This window comes from Curcuma longa, chromosome 10 (genome assembly GCF_044706935.1).
Source record: "Curcuma longa cultivar G26 ecotype Majalengka, Jawa Barat chromosome 10, ITB_CL_G26_1.1, whole genome shotgun sequence".
Taxonomy (NCBI): Eukaryota; Viridiplantae; Streptophyta; class Magnoliopsida; order Zingiberales; family Zingiberaceae; genus Curcuma; species Curcuma longa.
In genome coordinates, this window is record NC_133870.1 from 7,862,901 (window position 1) to 7,886,749 (window position 23,849).

At 40.5% G+C, this 23,849-nt stretch overlaps 5 protein-coding genes across 5 annotated transcripts; 2 read left to right on the top strand and 3 right to left on the bottom strand.

The window, feature by feature from the left end:
- Positions 1-466: 466 nt before the first annotated feature.
- Positions 467-1,922, bottom strand: LOC141835784 (thymidine kinase-like). Its single transcript, XM_074723154.1, has 3 exons — positions 1,837-1,922; positions 1,623-1,767; positions 467-874 (listed from the first exon to the last, which is right to left on the bottom strand). The coding sequence occupies exons 1-3, from the start codon at positions 1,893-1,895 to the stop codon at positions 830-832; spliced, it is 249 nt and encodes an 82-aa protein (XP_074579255.1). The 5' UTR covers positions 1,896-1,922; the 3' UTR covers positions 467-829.
- LOC141835783 (uncharacterized) lies at positions 1,441-6,611 on the bottom strand. Its single transcript, XM_074723153.1, has 2 exons — positions 5,178-6,611; positions 1,441-5,103 (listed from the first exon to the last, which is right to left on the bottom strand). The coding sequence occupies exons 1-2, from the start codon at positions 6,435-6,437 to the stop codon at positions 5,062-5,064; spliced, it is 1,302 nt and encodes a 433-aa protein (XP_074579254.1). The 5' UTR covers positions 6,438-6,611; the 3' UTR covers positions 1,441-5,061.
- Positions 6,612-8,786: 2,175 nt separating this feature from the next.
- LOC141835660 (dehydration-responsive element-binding protein 2E-like) lies at positions 8,787-9,813 on the top strand. Its single transcript, XM_074723029.1, is given in 2 exon segments — positions 8,787-9,320; positions 9,322-9,813. Coding segments are annotated over 2 exon segments (1,026 nt in total).
- Positions 9,814-11,449: 1,636 nt separating this feature from the next.
- Positions 11,450-13,743, top strand: LOC141836595 (nuclear transcription factor Y subunit A-4-like). Its single transcript, XM_074724098.1, has 7 exons — positions 11,450-11,725; positions 12,216-12,326; positions 12,591-12,709; positions 12,787-12,867; positions 12,957-13,121; positions 13,238-13,382; positions 13,480-13,743. The coding sequence occupies exons 2-7, from the start codon at positions 12,242-12,244 to the stop codon at positions 13,500-13,502; spliced, it is 618 nt and encodes a 205-aa protein (XP_074580199.1). The 5' UTR covers positions 11,450-11,725; positions 12,216-12,241; the 3' UTR covers positions 13,503-13,743.
- Positions 13,744-14,435: 692 nt separating this feature from the next.
- On the bottom strand, positions 14,436-22,201 carry LOC141836073 (RNA polymerase II C-terminal domain phosphatase-like 4). Its single transcript, XM_074723484.1, is given in 10 exon segments — positions 14,436-15,084; positions 15,086-15,145; positions 15,364-15,402; positions 15,478-15,666; positions 17,458-17,747; positions 18,381-18,561; positions 19,283-19,410; positions 20,770-20,855; positions 21,367-21,542; positions 22,033-22,201. Coding segments are annotated over 9 exon segments (1,419 nt in total). The 5' UTR covers positions 21,519-21,542; positions 22,033-22,201; the 3' UTR covers positions 14,436-14,790.
- Positions 22,202-23,849: the final 1,648 nt, after the last annotated feature.

A 23,849-nucleotide genomic window follows, 5' to 3' on the forward strand; every position in this document is an offset into this window, starting at 1 on the left:
AGCCGTTTATACTTTACCCCGGAGAACTCCCGTCCATGAAGTGAAATGACCGAGATGCCCTACAAGGTCCATCGCGTAACCACACGGCTCGCACGTGATGCGCGTGACCAGTTTAAAACGGCACTATCCGTGGGAAGAAGAATGATTTGACATATTTACCCTTCCGATTAAAAATATCTATTTTTTATTCATATAAAAATAATAATAATCAATTCCATTGTTTAAACAAATAGTGACATGTTGCATTCCTTTCTACCTAAAAGTAGATTTTTATATTTTTACAATCCGATTAATTCGGAAGATAATTGATCCAACTCTCCAAGACTACAGTACAAGTGAAACAATATAAATCTCAATCAGTCTCATAGACTCAATATCTGAGGATAGCACCGATCCCATATAAATTTTCCACCGACCATCAAGGTAAATCGACTAATCCAGATACCCAACAACCTTTGATTGCGTTCTCCATTTGAAAAAAAATTCTTACAAATACGTCGTAGTTGGAGATCAAATCACGGATCTCTGGATCACAACTCGGATATCATACCGTTGCACCATTGCTCCGGAGACAACAGTGAAACAATCAAGCATTTACAGTTGAGTCTCAATTGAGACGTAAATTTTCCCTACAAAGCCTCTAAATCAGTCTAACACACATTGATCTCTCATGTGATCTAGGAACTAAGGATAAGATATGGAAGCAAACAAAGAGTTTGAACAGCAGCCGAGAGTTGGATAGATGGCCTTCCTTGATTTGCATATCAGATAAATCTGAAATACAACTTATGCATACTTAAAAATTGACCTTCAGGATAAGGATATTCGTTCAATTTCGACTTCGACGGTAGACTTTCCATTCACATAGTATTGCCTGTGGACAAACATGTAAACATCAGCCTCAGCAATGAGCTCCTAACAGAATCAGCAAGCAGAACAACATCAAGGACAAAGCCGGATAACTAAGAAATTACACAGGTTACAGCAAGCCTTGGTTTCCAGATATTGGGGACTTGAAGACACAAAGATAAGCTCAGACAAGCACAAATGGATGGAAATTCACATAGTTCTAGTTTTTCAAAAGACACACACATAGTAACTTGAGCACACACTTGAACAGTCACCATCAAGGCCTGCAACAACATCAGTTTTCCCCTCGAGATCTGCTGCGTTGCGGCAGAAATCATAGACATCTTCAAAGAATTCATGTTGCAGGGTCAGTAATAGACCAAGAGAATTTACAATCTGTGATAAAAAGCTCATTCAGACATTTCAAACATTTCAAACTCGCCAATCTGTAGAACTTGCAAAGGAAAATCTTTAAACGCTCTCCAAAAAGTTATATTTTGGTCGCCCTTTGTATATATTCATTCTTCCTGTGCCATCTATATCGACCCAATTTCCACAATCTCAGTTCAATTATTATCAAATGAGAACCAGTAAAAATAATGGCATCCAATTCAACTTCAGATCGCATATTACAGACAATTAAACAGCTACAATAATCATTCAAATAAACAATCATGTTAACTCAATCAGATGCTTATCCAGTCGTGTCTGCATACATATAAATTTGCAAGCGCTTAAACGAATGACACTAATAAAGCACAATTTTCATATACCTTGTGGTAGGCTGCATCTCCTAATTTATCTCGTAGAGCTGAAGATTTCGACAGAGCAAAGCATGGCATCTTGACACCATCATGCGGGACCACGGAGTCGCGTCCATACTGCATATCCCTCTCAGGTTTAACCATCGCCGCCAATCTGTTTCGACATAAAGGAAAGATCAAAATTTGAATGATTTTCAGGAAAGAAAACATGGCGAGGACAAACCTTCCACAGTCCTCAGCCTGGATCCAGCAGAGCAAGGCGGTGGTCTTTCCGGCGAACATCAGGCCCAGGATAACATGGATCTCTCCTGAAGGCAATCATGAACCTATCGGCACAAATTGAATCTAGATTTTGGGAGAGGGTACACGATTTATCACAGAGGGGGAAGTGGAATGGAGAGAAGAGCAGAACAGTCTCCTATCCTTTGTTGGTATTAGGAACAACTTTCTTGAGTTTAAACTAACTTTGGTGGGAAAATTCATATGGACTTTTAAAACCGAGCTTTGGCCCTTTGGAGGGAAGTAGGTAGGTATAAAATAATTTTATATTTCAAAATAATGAAATAGAATATTAATCATATTAAAACTTCATGTTACTGATATATTTTCTACATAAAGATATCTCATAAATATTATTTCTTGGAATTAAATAAATATTAGAGATGTTTGATTAAAAAAAAACTCAAGGTGTACCATGTCACTTCTACATGGATGGCATAAAATCCCAATCCATCTAATTTAACACCATTTCTACTGGACACTTATTGTGTGCTCCTTCTCATTGAGTTAGATAGTTGTCTTTTCTCATTCAAATGGGTGTATGGATTGATAAGCTTGTGGTCATTTTCCAATTCATGTGCCATGTGAACAGTCTTTTACATACAAAGTAGTTTGTCACAACTAACTACCTGTCTTAATTCAATGAATTACACCCCAAAAATATGCCCTTGTAACTTTTGCACCTTTCAGATATAAGTGGAGAATCTAATTTGTCTGGTCCAAAACTGTTTAAGATCATATAAAGTCCACAATCAACTTGAAACAATTTGAACAAGCTTTCCAATTTGTAATATTTAAAGCTACAGACTGATCGAGACTCACCTTCAGTGGCCAAACTAAATTTTCCATTTAACTTTGGCTTACTATACAATGATCAAGACCTCAATATCCAAACCAACCAAACAATACAGCATGGTCAGTAAATGGTGGAGGATGATGGTGTAACCAACTCGCTATTGCGCAATTATCACTTGCTATTTTGACCCAAGATTCAATCAACCTCACATTTTAACACAATAAATAAATAAGAGAAATGGAGAATCTTAAATGCTTGTAGTGGTGGTGGATGAGCCATCTCCATACATCAGACAAGGATATAAAATAATTATTCTATTTATGTCAGTTTATTTTGGCTTTCGTACTTCATGGTGGATCACAGCTGTTGTTGCTTTATATAATTTAAAGCAAACAGAGCCGCAAAACACATTCATACTAATTAGGCACAAACTATCACTATCTTAACTTATTCGCAAATATCTATCTCCAAAGGGATGCAGGGCCCAAAAGATTACAATAATTGTTGCAAATAATACTTGAGTTTCTGTGCAGTAAGACAATAATGACTCCTGAAATTGTTTTGTATGTCAATGGATAGATTACCAAACAAATATGCAGTGGAATTTCCAGGGTTGCAACTAGGGAATACATTACCTGACATTTGCAGGTGCTATTCATAAGCCAAGTTGTGCAAGTAAAGCATTGGCTAGCCTGTGGGATTCGATCTTATCAAGAGGCTATGAGGAAGGGTCAGTTTCTACGCATCAATGATCAATATGTGACAAAATATCTTGCTTGGGCAGAAAAAAGAAATCAATATGACAAAATTATTTGCAAACCAAATATCAATTCCGTATAGTTGTATACGAGGTATATATACAAAATATAATTGTATAGGAAGTACACAGAATAAAAAACCACTGTGATTTATCCCCAAGTCTGTCAGTTGACCAATCATTACCTGACAATGTCACAAAGTAGCAAACAAATATCTTTTACTATTCATTAATGTTGGACCCCCTATAATAATTTACAGATAAAGAAGCCCATGTTGTCTTATTGGTCAGCAGGGGAACATACCTGGAGCCCTAACAGTACATGGTTCTTATTAATTGAACATGTGTCAATAAAAGCTCATTATTCATGCTTAGTCAAAATTCTCAGCTCAATGAATTTATCAACTTATCTTAAGTCGTTCCCTAAGACTATGACCTAGACGTAGTTGGTTATTCACATCAGTCCTATTTTAAAAAGCACCAAAAACAGAGACAGCACAGTGTTAAAATAATGTCTCCCCAAGCATTGGTTTCAATGTGAAATTATTTAAAACTTTAGGAGTAGCTTTCAGATGATTCCTGTCATTAACACAACTTTGGATTGTTTAAGTTTGGTTTACCATGTAGTTAATTCAGCTCCTGCAAACTCTCCGTGCATAAAGAATGGAAAAGACAACTAAAGATGTAAAGCAAAAGTTATCATGCACACTTGATTAAAGATGAACCGAAATACTATGGGGGGACCCTCCACAAGGTTTTCATATGGAGGTCCCTTTTTCAGCTTTCTGGCCATCTCATTGGTCCAGGCCACTGAAGTGAGGGTTAATAAAGAGTGGTTATCTACAGACAGTTGAAAAGGATGCTCCATATGGGTCCCCTTCATGGGATTCCCATTCACCAAAGACGGACTTTTTACCCGAACTAGTCTAAGAACTGGCGGACGGCCATTCTGATCCCTATTTTTCTATTGCACCAGGGCAATCCTAAGGAGGGCTCCTCCATACTATTCCTGTTCGACAAAGAACAGGGTTTTAAACATGAACCAACAAGTGAACTATTGGCTGGCCCCTCCAATCTCTGATTTATCTGTTGCACCAGACGAAAATATGGTTCAACAAGTGTTTCTTTATTGAGTGAGTTCCTTTGGTCACATTGAACACTATTGTAGAGCAACAATGCAACAAGCATTGGCTACTACAAGAAATTACTCTAAACTACTAGTAAACACCATCTACTACAGACCAATCTAAATTTCATGAAAACTTTCAGTTATGCAAGATAAAAAGTCTTGTATTTACCTTGCCCAAATCAGAGAATCCTCACAAAGACCCATATTTTTTCTGTCAAAACCAATATTATTATTACACATCTGTAAAACGCAGTAGGAGTGGCCACTTACATACAAGCACACTGTTAGACTGTCAGTAACTACACAGCCAAAATTATATTCACACAACTACCTACAGTCCCACACTTGCCCTGGTCCACTCAAGACTCCATTACTTCTATTAACAGTCCCCTAGTAATGCTTAAAATGTATACAAGATAGTAAATTTTGTACAGTGCTTAACGTTACCGAATAATCTTTACCCTGCCGCCGCCGGCGCTGATTAGTTCTAGTACCGCAGCTCCCGCAAGTAGCCCAGCAGCATCGCCGCCTGCAAAGCAATTCCGATGTTGGTAAGACGATTAATAGAAAGTTGAGAGAAGGAAAAACAACCAAAGGAGATGCCTTGCGCTTTGCCCGCGATGAGCCCGACTGCGACAGAGAAACCAGCGGTGGAATTGCGCCTTCGCCCACGAGGAGCCCTTGGATACGGGGGCTTTCGGCGGCGAGCTGCAGCAGCACATGCACAGCGAATTCTCTCCCCGTTGTTGGCCCTGTTTCCATTGCCTCCACGAGCACCGCGATCCCACCAGCCTCCACCACCGCCTCCCTCCCCTCCGGTATCGCTGCCAGGCTTCCAAGCACCACCAGCGCCTTCTCGGCTGTGCCTCCGCCACGTTCCCCCACCAGCCCCACCAGTGGAGGCACAGCCCCAGCGATGACAGCCCGTTCCTTGTTCCGCCGGACCGAGCAAAGCTTGTACAGCGTGGTTAGAGAGTCCTTCTTTCCCCGGCTCGAGCCGCTCACGAGCAGAGACACCAGCGGCGGAATCGCCCCGCACGCTCCGATTGTTCCCCGGTTCTCCTCGATCATCGACAGGTTGAGCAGCGCGCAGGCCGCGTTTTGCTTGGCCACTGCTGTCCCCGTCCGCAGCGCGTATACCATCGGCTTGATAGCCCCCGCGGCCGTGATGGGCACCTTGTTATCCTCCTCCAGCGAGAGATTGAACAGCGCCGTCACCGCGCTCTCCTGCGTCTCAGGGTCCATGCTCTTCAGCAGCGGCACCAGCGCCGGAATCGCTCCCGACGCCCCAATCAACGCGCGGAAATCGGACCGATGCTTCGCCAAGAGCCTTATCCCCGCTGTCGCGGCCCGTTTCACCTCCGGGGACAACGACCCAAGCCCCTCGACGCAGGCCCTAGCCGCCGGCTCGATGCTCTCCACCGTGGCGCTCTCGAGGACCTCCAAAGACGACGAAGACAAAGCAAACACATAATGGAACGCCTCCGCGTCGCCGGGCGCCGCCTGGCTCGGCGGCGCCTCCGATGGAGAAACACAGGCTAGCCGCTGGAGCTCGCCGGAGATATCAGAGTTGAAGCTGGAACAGTCGGACAAACCCTGAGAAAGCTCAAGGATCTCGGACACAGATTCCGAGGACTTGGCGTCAGACGGGCGAGGGGGGCCAACGGCGAGCTGCTGAAGCTGGAAGTCGACGACAGAGTCAGTCAAATTCTCCGAGACAGCGGCCGATCGCGACGGCGGAGGAGCGCCAGGCGGCGGATCGTTGCGGAAGAGGTTGGAGCGGACGGTGCGCATGGACCGGCCAAGGGAGCGCTGGATGCGCGATCGCGAGGGGCTCGAGGATGAGTCGGCGAGAGAGACCATGGCGGCCGAAGAGGAGAGCAGCAGCCCGTCGGTGGAGGTGGAAGGAAGGGAGTGGAAGAGGGGGAGCGATTTCTAGAGCGAGGGTTTTGTCGATTTGTGATGAGTTGGGTGATCCTGGCAGCGTCGTGGCTTCCGCGGCTCCGCCTCCGCCTCCGACCGTCGCGGTGGCGTACAGCTGGCAGCTTCGGTCGGATGTGCACACTACACTCAAATAGGAAAATAATAATAATTAATTAATTGTGTTCAGATAATAGAAAAAAGAATACTAATGTACCGAAATTATTCTAAAAACAGGTTTTAAAGCAAAATATTATTAAAAAATAGGTTTTAATTAAAATCATTTTTAAATGTTTAAAATTATCAGAAAATTGTTATTGCAGTGGTTGTTAATTATAGAAATTTTTTACTCTTTTTTAAATCAATTTTGATCACGATTAAACAATATCATCGATCAAATTGATAACGAATTTTTTTTATGAAAAGTATTTTAATCAAATTAAAATTTTAAAAAATAATATTATTTTACACGTGGTTAAATAATACTGAAACGGGAATATTTTTAAAATAAGGGGGTTTGATTTTTGCACAATATTGATTTTGTGATAATTGTAGGTGGTTGTAAGTAGCATTAGTTGTTCATCCAGCCAAGATCAAGTGATAGGGATAGAATGACTCAATAAGTAATCATGATCAAATAGTTTTGATAATAATCGGGTCTATTTTTAAAAGAGTCGAGCTTCCAACTATCAAGTACAAAGAGATTCAAGAAAGACGTCAGAAGGATAGTCAAGTCAAGACTCAATTCAACCATTTCTATGCTCAAATTAAATTTCAAAAAATGAAAAAAATAAAGAAAAATAAGTAGGACGGAGAAAATATAAAATAATTGAATTATTTGTTTAGTACGATAATTTCTCAAAGAGCATATCTCTTTTTTTTTTTCAAGAGACGTCTTTTTGTGGTTGGTGCTTCAATAGTAACATTTGTTTGTCACAAATATTTTGATAACTATCGAGTCGAATCCGAATTTTAATTTAGGTAGATCATATTTGAATGTGATTCAAACGATCTATCAAGAACCGACTTCTTGACCTAAAGTCAATTTGACTTAGACTTGAGTTCGATTTGATTTGATCCGAGTTCCTAGCTAGCTACTTTGTGAGTGTTGACTTTCATGATTGTAAATTACTAGGGCTCAATTGCAACTTGGGGCAGCCAGCGTGTAATCATTATATTAGAGCATCTGCATTGGTGGGTTCATGGAGTGTTATAACTTCGATGAACGTTAAAACCAGTATAGCGCAAGAATTATTTGGGTGGGGCCCACACAAAGCCATGAACGCGTTCAATTCAATGAACACGTTCAATGGCGTTTTTTTTAATTTTTTTAATGCCTATGGCCCACCACAAGCTCAGTATGCGTTCATTTGTCTTTTTTTTTTATTTTTTTAATGCCTATGGCCCACCACAAGCAGTAGAGAGGAATTAACGGGTCCCACAAATAATGAAGGTGGTTGTTAAAACGAATGTGAGAGAATGGATGTGTTAATATGATGTATATGTGGCATGTGGATCCCATATTTTTTGATAAGATGATGGGTGTTATAACACCCACCAATGTGGATGCTCGAAGATGGGCCGGGCAAATGAACTGGCAACAAGCCCAATACTTGCGTTGGATCCCACACAACGAAACCAATCGCCTTCCTCACCAGCCCAATATCGTTTCAAATTTCCACTGAACGCCCAGAGTCCACTTAAGCAGACGACGCATGTACAGCTCAACATCACTCAGTCATATTGAACTCAACTTGGCCATCAAGCTTCAAGCAGGCAGGAGAGAGAGCCCAGGGGACAAAGGCATTAGGCATGGGCATAAGGTGAGAGAGGGTACGTAGAAGCCATGCCCAGTGGATCTCAAGAGCACAGCATGCAGGCATGCAGCTATCTAGTTCATCAGCAACATGTGATCGATCAGCCCCCGTGAAAACCAAAAATGATCGAGAGGTGGAACCTCAATCTCCCATAAACTCAATCAATGCCAGTCCCCTTCTTCATCCCCAACTCACATGCTCATGCATGACGATGGAATCAGGTTGGTAGCTAGGTCAAAGTTTTACCATTGCACGAACGTATACTATACCCTAAACCCTTCATGCATGCATGCTTGAGATGAACGATTTTAAACTTCAAAATTGAAACGGTCGTTGCAGAACAGTTCTTCTTCGATCCAGAGCCAAACTCCGACCGTGACAGCATTTATTTAAGCCATGCATGCACCTCATGATACACCACGCTCTGTTCGCTAGCGAACTATACATCTTCCACTCCACTTCGATTGCTCGATCGATGGAGAATCTCCGGAAGGCGCCGCTGCGGCCGTGGAAGAAGGGGCCGGCGCGGGGCAAGGGCGGCCCCCAGAATGCCTCCTGTGAGTACCGCGGCGTCCGGCAGCGGACGTGGGGGAAATGGGTGGCGGAGATTCGCGAGCCGAAGAAGAGGACGCGCCTCTGGCTCGGTTCCTTCGCCACCGCCGAGGAGGCCGCGCTGGCCTACGACGAGGCGGCGCGCCGGCTCTACGGCCCCGACGCCTACGTCAACCTGCCCCACCTCCGCGCCACGTCCGCGTCGTCCCACCTGCTCAAGCCGAGCGCCTCGTCGTCGCACCTCCACGGCAGGCCCTTCAAGTGGCTGCCCGCCTCCAAGGGCGGTCTCACTGTGACCTCCGCCGCTGGCGCCGCCGTCCCCTCCTGCGGCCTCCTCAACCTCAACGCCCAGCACAACGTCCACGTCATCCACCAGCGCCTCCAGGAACTCAAGAACAATTCCAAAAACAAAACGAGGCCGCCTCCTCCTCCTCCTCCTCCGTGCTCCTCTGCTTCCCTCTTCCTCCGCTTCCTGCAGCAATCCAGGCGGCGGGTTCCGGACGCCATTGGCTCCGATAGAGACGCAGCTGGAGATCTCGCTAGCTGGAGACCACCGAGACATCGACCACCTAGCTGTGCTTGAAAATATGCCGCCGGATCCGTTGCCGTCGAGAGCGGAGAAACCGCAGATTGATCTGAAGGAGTTCCTGCAGCAGCTAGGGGTGCTGAAGGCGCCGGAGGAGGAGAATAGCAGAGGGGCAGAGTCGGTGCTAATGCTGACGCGGGGAGAGGAGGCGAGTGGCGGTAACAGTGGCTCGGTGTCGATGGACCAGGGCAGCGCGGGAGGCTCGGAGTTGCACCAGATGGGCGGCGACTTCAACTGGGACACGTTGATGGAGATGCGGGCTTTGGAGGGCCACCCTGTGGACGAGGAGGAAGACGGCGGGGCGGCGCAGCTGGATGACGCGCACGATGACCTTGGATTGCCCGTCTCCATCTGGAACCTCTGAATCTTAACCCTGCTATAAGTTTGCATGTATTTCATCTGGGTTTTATAGTCATATATAATTACTATATATTATCATTGTAATTATATATAATTAGTGCGAAAAATAATAAACTCATCTAAGATTATAACTTCTGTTATGGGTGTTATAATTGAACTGTAGACATAGCATCCGAGTCCTATCCACTCGGTCAAACTCATATTTTGATGTCGATCCACTCGACCAAACATCGCAAAGAGTCAACCAAGTTAGGAAGGAATCAGCCGACTCAGGGAAGTGTCCATCAGGTAGAATCCATAGGCCGAATACTTAGGTCGAGTCCTTAGGCCGAATCCTCAAACAGAGTCCGCAGACCAAGTCTTCAGGTAGAATCCTCAGGCCGAGTCCTTAGGCCGAATCCTTAGGCTGAATCCTTAGGCAGAGTCTTTAGGCCGAGTCCTCAGGCTGAATACTCAGACAGAGTTCGCAGGCCGAGTCCTCAAACAGAATCCTCAGGTTCAGGCAAAGTCCTCAGGTCGAGTTCTCAGGCAGAGTCCTCAGGGCGACTCCTAACTCTAAGCTGACTCCTTTCCGTCAACCAAATTCCACCGTCTTGGTCCAGGATCGATTCATACAAATTTCACCTCTCGGTGCCCTGCTCAATCACTTCCATCATTTCTTTTGACAGTCCCACACCCCTTAATTATGATCGTCGTCCTAACACCTACGTGCGAAATGACTTTATGATCGTATGTCAACGATAAGATTTTCATTCTGATCATTCCATATCTTACTAACAAGAGCATAATCAATGACGGAACATCTGTCTTAATTAAGATGGGATGTGACTTTCTCCTCTCGCATATATAAAGACCACTCCTCTTATTCTTCAGGTACGCGCGCTCATCCACATACATACAATACATCACTGCAGTTTCTTCTTCTTCGTCTTCTCCAGTGACTGACTTGGGCATCGGAGTGGTCGAGTCAGGGCACCCCTGACTTTTCTTTTCATGCTTTCTTTGTGTTCTTAGGTCTCCTCCTTTGGTGTTGAAGACGGGTAATTGATGATGTATCCCGAGAGCTTATCTCAACAGGAACAACTATATTAATTAATTACCAACTATCTATAATTATTCAATCTTAAAAGGCAATCCAAATGAAATTTGCAGTAATTAAGTTTAGCAGTTTCCGGCACCGCCCTCGTCGCGGCGGCGCTTGGTTGACGAATTTCACTGTACTCTGATAAATTTGATAAATTTTCATTTTTATCCAAATTATAGCACCCAAGCTTTGCTCCAAGTTTTATCCTTTCGACTTCACTATTTTTTATAAAATACATTAAGGTCCTAAAACCTCAAGTTGGATCATTAATTAAATATTGTAGTTTGAGGGGCCAAATGAAAAGTTAGCCGGTAATGTCACCTTTGTCCTCAGAAACGAATTGACGCTGACGTGTATTCGGTGTAATGACCGATTTATCCTTCTGCTAATGCGAAATTTCCACTTCGACCTAACGGCCCTGATCGCGCGAGATGCTTTTTCGATGGGTATCGAGATCGGACGGTCCCGGAGCTATCACGTGTCCCAGGATAAGATTCGAGGATAAAGCGCCCTCGCATAACGGATTTGAATATCTCCGTTATCGTACGGAGGAAAATAACAGGATAAAAATCCTCCCTTTTTTTTTTCTGGATGTTTTGTTGCGATTTTCTCGCCGTCGCTTTCGATCGTCTCGTTGAATAGCGGCGATCGATCGCAGGAGTTGCGTTACTGCGGGGTTAGGGTTTGTTAACCTCGTTGGGATTAGGCAAAGCAAAGCAAGTGGCGGCTTTGAGGACTTCTCTTCGATCTGATTGGCTCGTTGACGACTCCACGGAGTCGGCGCGATTCGATTGGAGTAGACAGATCGACAGCGCCGTTTTCGGCAGTTCGTGTGAGTGCTCTTGGTCCGTATGTGATTGATTTCTTGGTGGATTTTGCACTGGCGATTCGTTGCTAGCTAGCTCGTATTTTGTTAATTAGTTTGCGAGTTATTGCTGATTTTGATTGATATGCTGGCGATTTATGCTGTTCATTTAGAATTTAGGAGGAGTTTGGAGTACGGCCAGTAACTTTTCTCGTAGTCCAGTAACTTTTCTCGGCAGTTCCCCATTGGAAAAAGATGTGTTTCCGCTTTTAATTGTAATTTTGTATAAAGAATAGAAGATGCACGTACGGACAAATCTTTAATCTTTGCAATCTGCTTCACCGCGATTGTTGGTCTCCTCCTGTTGATGAGAGTAATTCCTTAGTCTGGCATGGCGGTTTCTAGGGTTCCTCCTTCTTAATTCCTCCATAAACTATAGATTTAAATCATCTTTTCCCTTCTCTTTCATGTGCACACACAGTCGGTCATGAATGGCTTAATTAATTTGTGAGAACAGTTTCAATTTGCAAGGTTAGACGAATAATGGAATCGCATCCAGATGTTCCAAGTACGGCAGGTTCGAGCATTATGGAACAGGAGCTGTTGGCCGCAGCCAGTGTTCGACAAGGTTATTAATTGCCTTTTTTCTTTTTCTTCGTCAAGCTCAATTATGGTTAATTTCTCTGCTATCATGCCAAAGAAGTTCCTTGCTTGAAGAAGGCAATACAGGGATCGATCAAAACACGTTTTTTGTTATACAGATGGAAAAATATCAACTTGGATGATATTATGCAATTGCCTTTCTTTTAATTTCCTTTTGTCATCATTGTGCTTGAGTTCAAATCCTAGATTCCAAAACTTGAGAATAATCTCTATGTTTAACTAGTACCAGATCATGAGAACGTAGCAGGGGGGAACCTGCAGCATTATCTCCAGGGTGCTCCATCAATGGCGGGCGAGTATCTTGCACCACAGACGACGACTGATCAGCTGGAGTTTGGACATTCAAGTGTACGTTCTTTGTAGACCTTCTGCAATTCCTTAGCCAATTTTAACAGATTGCTGTTGAATTAATCCTTGTTATGCAGGTCTATGCCATGTATCCATTAACGACAGATCCTTATTTTGCTGGACTATTAGCAGCTCCTAATTATGGCACTCAAGCAATGGTAATTAAGTCCCTAATTAATTGGCAATTGGATTGAGGATGCTTAATCTCATCTACTTTTCTATTTAATTAATGAATGTTCTTCTACAGCTTCATCCTCAGATCATCGGAATGCCTCACTCTCGAGTGCCTTTGCCTCTGAACATGGCAAAGGAACCAATTTATGTTAATGCCAAGCAGTATCACGGTATTCTCAGGCGAAGACAGTCTCGCGCCAAGGCTGAACTTGAGAGAAAAGCTATAAGAGCTCGAAAGGTATGATGATATTGATCCATTCTTGATTCATAAATCAGAACAAAACAAAGGTTTTTTTTTTTTTTTGTTTTGTTTAATTTCTTCTTCTTCTTCTTCGATCTTTTCCCCACCTGTAGCCGTATCTGCATGAGTCCCGTCACCAGCATGCAGTGAGGAGAGCCAGGGGCTGCGGAGGTCGTTTCCTGAATACCAAGAAGAATGCTGATCAAAGCGACGCACAGGAAGCAGATCTCGATTCTCGAGCATCGCCTGATCGCCCAGGTACGTATAAAACATGAATTAATTGATTGATTAATCTATCCAACACTACCAAAAAATGTCTTGAAATTGTTGATTCTTTGATATGATCGATAACCAGGTGAAAGAGGGAAGGATATATAACAAATGAAGATGAGAGTCACAAACAGGCTTCTCGGCATTGACACAGTGATGGTCCAGGTGTAAATTTATGAAGCTGTCTTCAGAGTTTAATTTGTAGGTCGATGGTTGCCTAGCTATTTAATTTGATTAGGCGAGAGGATCACTTGCATGCCTCGGGCAGTAGCAGGATTCGTCCTGTTGCCACTTTTGTTAATGTATATGCTAACTGTTAAAATTAAAATTCAGTTTCAGCTTTATTTAAGAGTTTTTTTTAACCAAATGATGAAGATGACTGACAAGACGGATTTTCTACGCCGCCATTTCAAACGCACTGTGCAATCGTATCGTATCGTATCCATGCAAAACGACAACGTGAGCAAACATAAAGAAAGCATCCAGTTGGTCCGTGCGGCGGATGCTCAGATCCTTCGAGTCAATTAGGATGTATTATAGGATGAATTTATTCGACTAAGAAAATTAAATTATTAGATTATTATATATTAATCGATTCAACAAATTAAATATTTAATATTAATTATAAAATAATGAAAGAAAGAAAGCATTCATTTCAGAATCCAAACAGTGAGGGAGCGCTAGCTTGTTCATTAGGCATATTGTAGAAGTGTGATTTATGATATCGATGAACGTCCTCCGTGTGGTCATTTGTTCGTATGAACAAGAAATTTTCAGAGCATAACTAAATTGATTATGACGAAAAGAATTGTAAAAATGGATAAAAATTTGAATCTCGACGAAACTAAAATAATACCCTCCTCTATTGTATGAATCTCCTCAAATGTAACTCTCGATTTACTTCCTCAAAGATGATCATGCCGGTTTCATGTGAAATCATTAGAATGACAAATTCCACTTTTTTTTACAAAGTTCATATGAACAAGAAATAATGAGGGAGTGCTAGCTTGTTCATAGAAGTTTCAAGCTCCATAGGCCAAATTCCACACCAATCTACTTAAGTTTCTTGCATTCTGGAGGTTCAATTTTGTTGACATCGTAAAGTTGAACATTAATACGATACAAGATGAACAGAGATAGAACAAGATTGATACTACCATTAATACGATACAAGATGAACAGAGATAGAACAACATTGTGATACTACCAGTAATATACTGTCGGCCCTACGACTGTCTCTGTTTTCGTCGATTAAAATGTGGAAGTCAACGGCTGCCACACGAGCAAATATCTACATGGTGTTTTGAAAACCTAAAATCCTCACAAGATGAACTGGGACATTAGCTTGTATAATCAACAAATATAATCTGGCAAACTGCTTAAGAGACCAGGGCCTTCATTGAACACTTTCTTGGACTTTTGCAGTGCAATCAACACTAGTGTGGCTTCGGAGATTGCAGATAGAAAAATTTTCTTCCTTCTGGCGTTGCCACAAGAAGTTTGATGCTTCAATCCAGTGTGGATTGACCAAAAACTTCTTGTTCTGTGTCGCCCAATGCGCCTTTTGGGTACCTTTATCTGTCGAGATAACATGCGTCACCGATCGGTCCACTTCCATGCAGCATGTTGCTCCTAATTGTTCTGCCATCTTCCAGATTGGTTGATCCTGAGCTGGTGACTTGGATGGGAAATACTCGACTGAAAACTATTTTGCACCCTTGTAATATTTCTCGCCGTATGCCTTTAAGTAACTACAGAAAAGAAAGAAGAAAAAAAATTCGATAAGGGCCAGCTTACCCAACCGCGTCAAAAACTCCATAGGACTACATTCTAAGGTGTTAAAATTTATGGATGTCATAGAAAAAATATCAGATTAGCAGAATATCAATTCAACAGAGGAAAAAACTGGTGTGGGTGAAGAAGACAACCACAATAAAAGTAAATGAACCCTCTAAAGATGCCCACTTACCGGCCTTACATCTCTTGTTGACATATCGAAACCAAGATCCTGAAATAAGTTATTAATGAGTAACAAAGAAAGGAGTAATTGTAACACAATTCTTTTAAAAATGATGTAACTCACTGGATCGAAAAACATTTGGTGAGTTCGCCTCAGAACTTTTAGAACAGTCGCAAGTGCACCATCAGACTCTCTTTCATCTTTCATCAGTTCGGACAATGATTTAGCATTAAAGCCAAATTGGCGACAACTAGAAGCAAAGAAGTGGTATCTCTCCATCTGAATCAGATTATCTTTGTGTCTTTGCCAGACCTGCAGTAACCAGTATTTAAGCAAGAAAAATAAAAGAGTAAAGTATATGTGCAACCGCTGCAGTTTATTTGACATGCACCCTCCATTTTATTTGCTTAAGTCTCCAATTTAGTCTAAAAAGGACGAATTAATCTAATTTAAAAATATGTTAGCACATATATTATGGACAATTTCTTGACTAAATATGATCGTTATGACCATGGGACAAATAACAACTCAGATTTACATAACTTACGTTAAATTGATAAAAAAAGGGAAGGGGGGGGGGGGGGGGGGGGGGGGGGGGGGGGGGGGGGGGGGGGGGGGGGGGGGGGGGGGGGGGGTCAAATTATGGACCAAAGTGAATGTTTTAGAAAGCAAGTGAGCTGCATCAAATATCTCCATTTTAGGAAATCACAAACAGTCTAGTGGTGTACATATACACTACCCAAAATAAAAAAGGAAAAAGAAAATAACATCATGTTACAGTTGAAGCACCTAGCAAACTAGTTTGTGAAAGAAAAAAACATCTAACAAAAAAATCAGCCTATATTCTTTCAACATTCTTTCTGCCCTTGATATCACAAACATTTGCTAAGCACAAGATCATGTGCTAAAATTTTCTTTGCCTAGTAAGATATGCAGTGATTTCTATCATATTACTTGGATCAAATATCACATGAAAGAAAAAATGCAGTGTTTTCTATCATATTACTTGGATCATTTATCCTTCTTTCAAATTCATCAAACAACCCTCCTTCCCAAGTTCCATTTATTCAGACAACAACAGATCTTCCCACCTAATTATCATTTCTCAAGGCTTTTAGGCAGTCTATGGTTGGCACTTATCAAATCTCCTTTACTGCATGCCTTAAAACTGCTGATGCTGAGGTAATAACTAAGGGCGGGTAAGATATTCAGCAACCTAGAAGAATAAAGCACTAAAATAAACATAGTCACACACAGAATATTTCAGTCAAACAAATAAATAATGTTTCAGAACCATAACGAAGATTCAATCTGCATCGCACAAATCATAGAAATGCTAGATAAGATAGTTTAACACAACATGAGATATTTATACTAGCTATCATGTTATAATGTTATATATATATATATGGGTGTATTCGTATGATTTTATATGTCCTATTAGTTTCAACTTGGTAACAGCAGATAGAGCATGCCTTTTCTTCAGGTAAATTTTTTTCTCCTTCAAAATTCCACTATGGGAAGACCACATGTTTTATGTGATGGCACAACCTCCCTATAGGACTATACTTAAAAGGTTGAGAGTTTTAGCAGTATGATGCTGAATTTAACAATTTCTGTGCATCAAAAGAGTAATTTATTTTTCCTCACCTCTACTCAAGTCTCAAACTAAAGATTCTGTATTTATGAAGTATGCATGCAAAGGTGAAGCTGCACATTTGAATAGATTAAAAGGTTGTCCATATCTTCTCCTATAAGATAAAAGGTAAAAAATTCTCAACTGGTGCTACACCTTTTTTTCCTTTTCTTTTAGATGATTTTTTGAATATAAAGTTTTTTGTTTGAATCCTCTTTCAAGTAAATGGTAGACTGTAATTGTAGATGTGGCGTCGTATAAGTATAATAATATATATGTAATCTGATGTGAGTAGTATATAATACTTAATGAAACAAAGAAAACCCACTGATAATCTATGTGCCAGATATGCCATTACATTACTATTTATCATAAAATTAAAAATGTGCGGGAATAATTGTTTTGTTTTCATATGCTAAGATTATTTATTACTTTCAAATGAAAAAAGAGACCTACACAGAACTTACAGTTTCTGTGTCATCAAGAATCACAACAAGGCTTTCAGCACCAAGTACCACATCCAGGCCTTTCTGATGTCTCTGGGTGCAATCAGCTTGAGTGATTACCTTTGAATCAAAGTAGACTTTACCAGGGTCAAGCAGCTTGGCTATTTCCATAGCATAAGAACGCTCTGCCATAGTATAAATGTACATCTCAAATAAAGAACTTGCTTCTTTCAGAAAATTATGGACAAAGGGCCTCAACTTTGTCAACATATGCATAGAATCCAATCTGAATAAGCTTCTGTCTGGATCATCTACATAGCACACAAAAAAGAGGTAAAATAAAGCATCTAACAAAATTGAATGTAACACAATAAAGCAATTACTGTAATAAGAATTTGGAGAGCAAACTTCAAGAATATATTCAACAATTACTAGTTGCCTCAACATTGCCAGGTCCATATTTTAAAAATATAAAACCAACACCACAAATGTTGGTTCCAGTCTGGGAAGAAAAGGGCGAAAGGTGGCATCAGGATCTAATTGCTGGTGTAAAACAATGCCAATCCCATGAATATGGATATTAACCATGTTTTGATAAGGTTAAATCATCAACGAGCAATAAGTCCTAACAGAGTTAAATGGTAGGTTAAGATTCATGTAGTGACTCTGAATATTTAGGATTCACAGCTTGTTTGTTGTTCTAGTACATTTCAAATACTATACAACCATTACCAGCCAACATTAGTGATTTGTAGTGGCAGAAACTTGTGTCAAAAGAATTAAGTTGAAATGAATATACATGATTGCAAATTAGTTGAAGGTGAGAAACATGATAATTAATCTCAACCTATCCTATTTTTTGTCCCTCTAATCTTTCGATCTGACACATACAGTAAAACAAAATGGAGAGGAAAAGAAATTTCATAAGATCTGTAACATTATACCTTTCATCCCATCAATCTGTCTTAGCAAATATTCTTCATCAGAAATGACATCAACAAGACGTGTTGAGTTGAGTAAAGTATGGTCCAAATCTAAGATCAATATCAACTTTTTCTTATGCAACAAACTCTTCAGATCTGCACCACGAAGCCTCGCCATTTCCACATTACCTAGTCTTAAATCCTGCAAAATGGAACATGTCTTATGGTGGTACAATATCAAAATTCTTTTACCACAAAAAGGGGTATAAAAAGGCTAACAGAAAGGGTGTACAAAAGAATTCAACTCAGCATAAGATTAAACTGACTAAAGTTTAATATTAATTCTTATTTTCCAGTTACCGAAAATCTTAATGTGCGTCAGTAAAAAAGTTGTATGTGAAAAAAAGAGTGAAAATGTGTCCCGGTGTCCTATAAACAATTTTTTTTAATGCATTAAAATTCAAAACCATAAAAAGGATTCAAGAAGTTTGGCAAATGTACATTTTAATATTCTTTTTCAGCATTTTTTACTTGAGATCAAGGCATTTATTTTTATCTTGGCTGCGATTTTTGTTTCAGAATTGTAATGTGCAAAAATATGACATTATGTTTGAAAATTGAAATGATCAGCTAATGAAATTAGTTTGATAGGGAGACTACTCTGCATTGTTGCAATCCTCTCATGATCTACATGATTAGCCTATGCCTATTCGGCCATTCAACTAACATATGCATTTTCTTTGATTCTGCTTTTGCATGTCCCCCAAGCAACTAGTATAAGTAGTGAACAGCATGTGTTACCAACACAGTCTCAGGGTAGTGTAGTTAGTGACAATTTTTAGTTAACTTCCTTACCTTGTGTAGTTGTTGAAAATGCAAGTATAAGCACAAAAGTTGTTCCCTCTCACAACGGACTAGATTACCTTATGGATATAACCAAATGCGACACCTGATTCATCTTCTTCTTCTATTTGCCCGCATCTGATGCATAATCCTTTAAAGAAACCAGGATGTGGAGAACAGATTACATTCTTTCCAAGAGTAGATGTACCTGCACATCCAACAGATAAGACAGACCATCATGCAATCTTAGCTATTGCAACATTTCAAATTAATCTATCAGCCTGTAACAAGTTAAATAATAGAATGATACACAATAAAAGAAAGTTTTGATCAATTGGAAATGTCAAGACATTTCTACTGCAGAAACAAAAGTGGTTAATCAAGATAAATCACATTGTATACATCTAATCAATCGATCTTAGATTATCTAAGTATGGTGCAACTTCCCAGTGGAGCAACAAATTAGAAAGACCATTTTGTGCCCTTACATAGCTAAAAATTTCAAATTCATCTATTATCATGAGAAATTTGTAATGTAAAGTGCACTAAATATTTTTTATGAATTAAAAAGATGTTGACATTTTTATAGAAAAATTAAATTAGTTGATCAAGATATCATTTCATTATACATCTAATCACACAATCTAAAATTTTCCAAGGTAATCTTGCTTCATCTTTAGGAATGACGTTGGTTCCGATTGAACAAAAAAACAAAGTGGTCAAACATGTTGCCATGTTACATCATACAACAAGAAGACTATAGAATGGTGAATTATTTTCATGTTTGGATTACAAATTTTGAAATCTATGATCCAATTTTAAATTATTTGGCAAATTATAACAGTGTTTTTAAATGATAATAATTGTTAACTTAATAATTATCAATATTATACAAACCAATTTTATTGAACAATATGAAAAAAGCAGAAATTTGTTCAGTTGTTTGACATAACCTCCTTACGCAACCCCTGTTCCACATCAAAATATATGTCTTTTATCTAATATGTCGACAACAATCTTATAACACTAAAAGTTGAGCAACAATTTTCAAAGTCAAAGGTCATTTTTATGTCCACCCTACCCTGACAAACTGAGTCTTTTCTCTGAGTTCCTTCGAATAATATGTACAATTAATAGGAAGTCAAATCCAAACTCCCAAAGCACTGAAATATACTTATGACAAAAATTATTTCCCTTCTCAAAGTACTTAATTGTTAAATGAAAAATCTACACATTATGATAACTCATGCTTCTAGCTTGATATGTTTAGTGTGTGTTATGATAAATTTATACTGAGATTGTTCTTTCCATACTTGAAATTTTCAGCATACCTAAGAAACAATATAAGGTAAAAGCTACCATTTTTTGATAGCATTCCAATGAAATGATAACTAATCGGATATCTTCTTATGTTGCATTTAATGTTTCTTAGTATATGAAAATCCAGGTAGACTTATCGATACAAAAAGGTCTTTTCGATTGGGTGTTACACTTTTCATCCTATACTAGAGAAGAATCAGTAAGGGAATGACAACATTATCTTACTCATCAAGCTAATTAGAGATACCAATTTGTTCTTCAATTGGCTCGACCAATCTTTCAGTTTCAAGATCTTCTAAAGTCTTAAACCCCTCCAGTTTTCGTCTTTTACTCCTGCAAATGCATGCAACAAGATTAAACCCGCTATTAATTTATAGGCATAATGATAAAGGTGTAATGTATACAATGATATTAGTTTATACTTTTATCAATGTCAAACATGAACAAACAAAGTGATCGAGTAGAGAAGAATGACTATCTGACATTCCACATAAAAACATATAATAGTCATTGTTAAACTGGCAGCAACAGAAAAATACACAATGATCTGGTTAACATTATCCACTCTAAAAAAGGTGAAGATGCAGCCATAACATCAATGTGGATATAATGGATAATTAATTATCAACCAATTGTGGGAAGATCATGCAACAGATATAGGGCATGAGCCAACACATTCAAGTTCCAAATAATATCAAGCTCCCATTTTTTTCTTAGTGGGTTGTTTACGGGCAAACAAAAAATCTCTGTTCTATTTCATATGTTGTTAGAAATTAAGAATAAACCTAAAGGCTTCGACATAGAATGTAAAAAAATTTGGTGAAATTTCAATCCTAACTTATACCTTTGCTGAGGATCAATTTCCTCATTATTTGTTACATTCCCTTCGTTAGGAGAACTGTCGCAAGAAGCTAATTCCAACTCCGAGTCAAGAAAAGCTGCAAAGTCTTCACTGCTGCTTGAAGATTGCAATGGAGATTCTGCCGCTAGGCTCATGCTTAGAGCATTAAAATTATGATCCTGCCACATATTAACTGCTATCAGGAATCATTACAGTCAAATGAAAACCTAAGACAAGATAGTAAATATCATCAATGTATAAGAAAAAGGAATATATTAGTTAAGCTAAAAAAGAATCGTGTGCGGAAATCTATACTAATTTGATACTCTATGATAAAGTTTCATGGTAATATGGCATCCACAGACGTTCCTATAAGATCAGATTTAAACTACTCTCAGGAATAAACACCGAAAACTTGCAGCTACAAATTGAAAAAGAAGAAAAAAAAATACTACGTACGAGTACAATCTACCATCAAATCTTTATCCAAATCAATTTCAAAATTTTCTTCATTCTCAGTAATGTAAATCGTAGCCTTCACAATAAATAGTCTATCAAAGCCTTCACGAACGTCAACAACCTTTAAGTTTTTTCAATAATCACACAAATCAGAAACGGAAATTCGTATACGAAGGAAGAATGAAAACATAAATTTGAGGCAACACCTACACTCCAAATGAGCAAATAGCGGAGAGATGTCCGGAGTTGGAGTCGGATCGGGTGGTGCGCCGTCAGTAGGGACCAAGAAGGGGAGGTAGCTCCACCATCGGCAGGAAGCAGACGACTGTTACCTCCTACGGCGACGAGAGGTGCGGCGATGGCGTTGGAGAGGAAGCAGGTCACGCCGGCGCGTCTAGGAACAAGGGATTCGATCGGGATTAGGGTCGTTTCTAAACAAACCCGGTTCGGGTCGTCGCCAGCCGCCCCTTGCCCGGTTTGCAATCGGCCGGTTCAACCAGTTGCTGGTATAAAGGGCGACTCGCCCAATTTTAATTTTACCATAATATTTTTTATTTTTTAAATCTATCGTAATATTTTCCAATTTGCATATTAATTATTTATTTAAAAAATTAATATTTTTTAGAATTGAATTTCACATTTGACACTAAAGGCAACTTTTGAATTTTTTTACCTTATATATATATTTTAAAAAATATATAGATTAATTTGTATTATTTAATTATATAGAGCCGGATCATGTTATATTAATATATTTTTTGTCTAATATTATTGGCCATTATATTAACATATGTTTATTATAGAGGTTATCGAATTTTACAACTCTTCGTATCGTAACACTTGGTTGAGAGGATAGGACATGGCCATCAGCGTGCCCAAGCTTGCTAATTGCTACCTTGCATAACAGTCGAGCATTTCTCTTTCAAACTAAAAAATATGTTCCAACTAATGATATTCTTTTGCTGAAATTTGATATCCCGCACGACTTATCTCGCGCGATCCATACGCGACACCTCCGATCCACCTCAGCTGCCGCTGCCCCGTCCGGCCACCGCCGTCTGCCGCCTCGGGTGCAATTGACGCGCCGCTTGCCGGCACTTCGTCCGACAACGGATTCCGACCGCGATTTGGTCGGAATCCGACGAATTTGGCCAGAAACATGGTCAGTAATGGCGCGCGCACGTCGGTCCTTCCTCGACCGATCTCCGACCACGATTTGGCCGGTAGTGTTGGGCGTCGGATTCCGACCAAATCGCGGCCGGATTCCGACAAAATCACGGCCGGAGATCGACCGAGGAAGGACCAGCGTCGCACGCCCGTCCTTCCTCGGCCTGTCTCAGGCCGTGATTTGGTCGGAATCCGACCACGATTTAGCTGGAATCCCACATCCGACACTGTCGATCATGTTTCCGACCAAATTCGTCGAATTCCGACCACTATTCGGTCGGAATTCGCCGCTGGACAGAGCACCGGCAAGCGGCGTGTCGATCGCGCTTGTTGGATATGATTTTGCAAGGCAAAATTAAAGTGCCATCGATCGTTGAAAGTCTGATATGACTTCAAAATCGAAATCTACGTTTCGCGTAGATAAATCTAGACTATTAATTTGCTCAAAACCGATTATGGGTGAATGAGAAATTAATTGGCTAAAGTGGTGTCCAAAATAATATTAAGGAAAAGATGGGATTTTAGTCCCACATTGCTAACCGGCGATAGCTAATGTTTCCTTATATGTGTTGCTGTGTTAATGAAGTTAACACAAGAAGCACAGGTACTCTCTATCCATGGGCGAGCTGGTGCTCGCACCTGTGAGCCCGCCACCCGCCACGTGCGCACGTGCGCACGTGCGCATGTGCGCAATGGGCGCTTTGTAGGCGCACTTTGCACTTCGCACGTACGCGTCGTCGCGAGGAGCATTGAGGAGCTTAATTTATTGCTCCGGGTAACATTGCAGTGCCTGCGTGGCACTCGGGTGACGTGTCGGGCGCGCATGTGACGTGGCATTGCCTGTGTGGCATCCGCGTGGG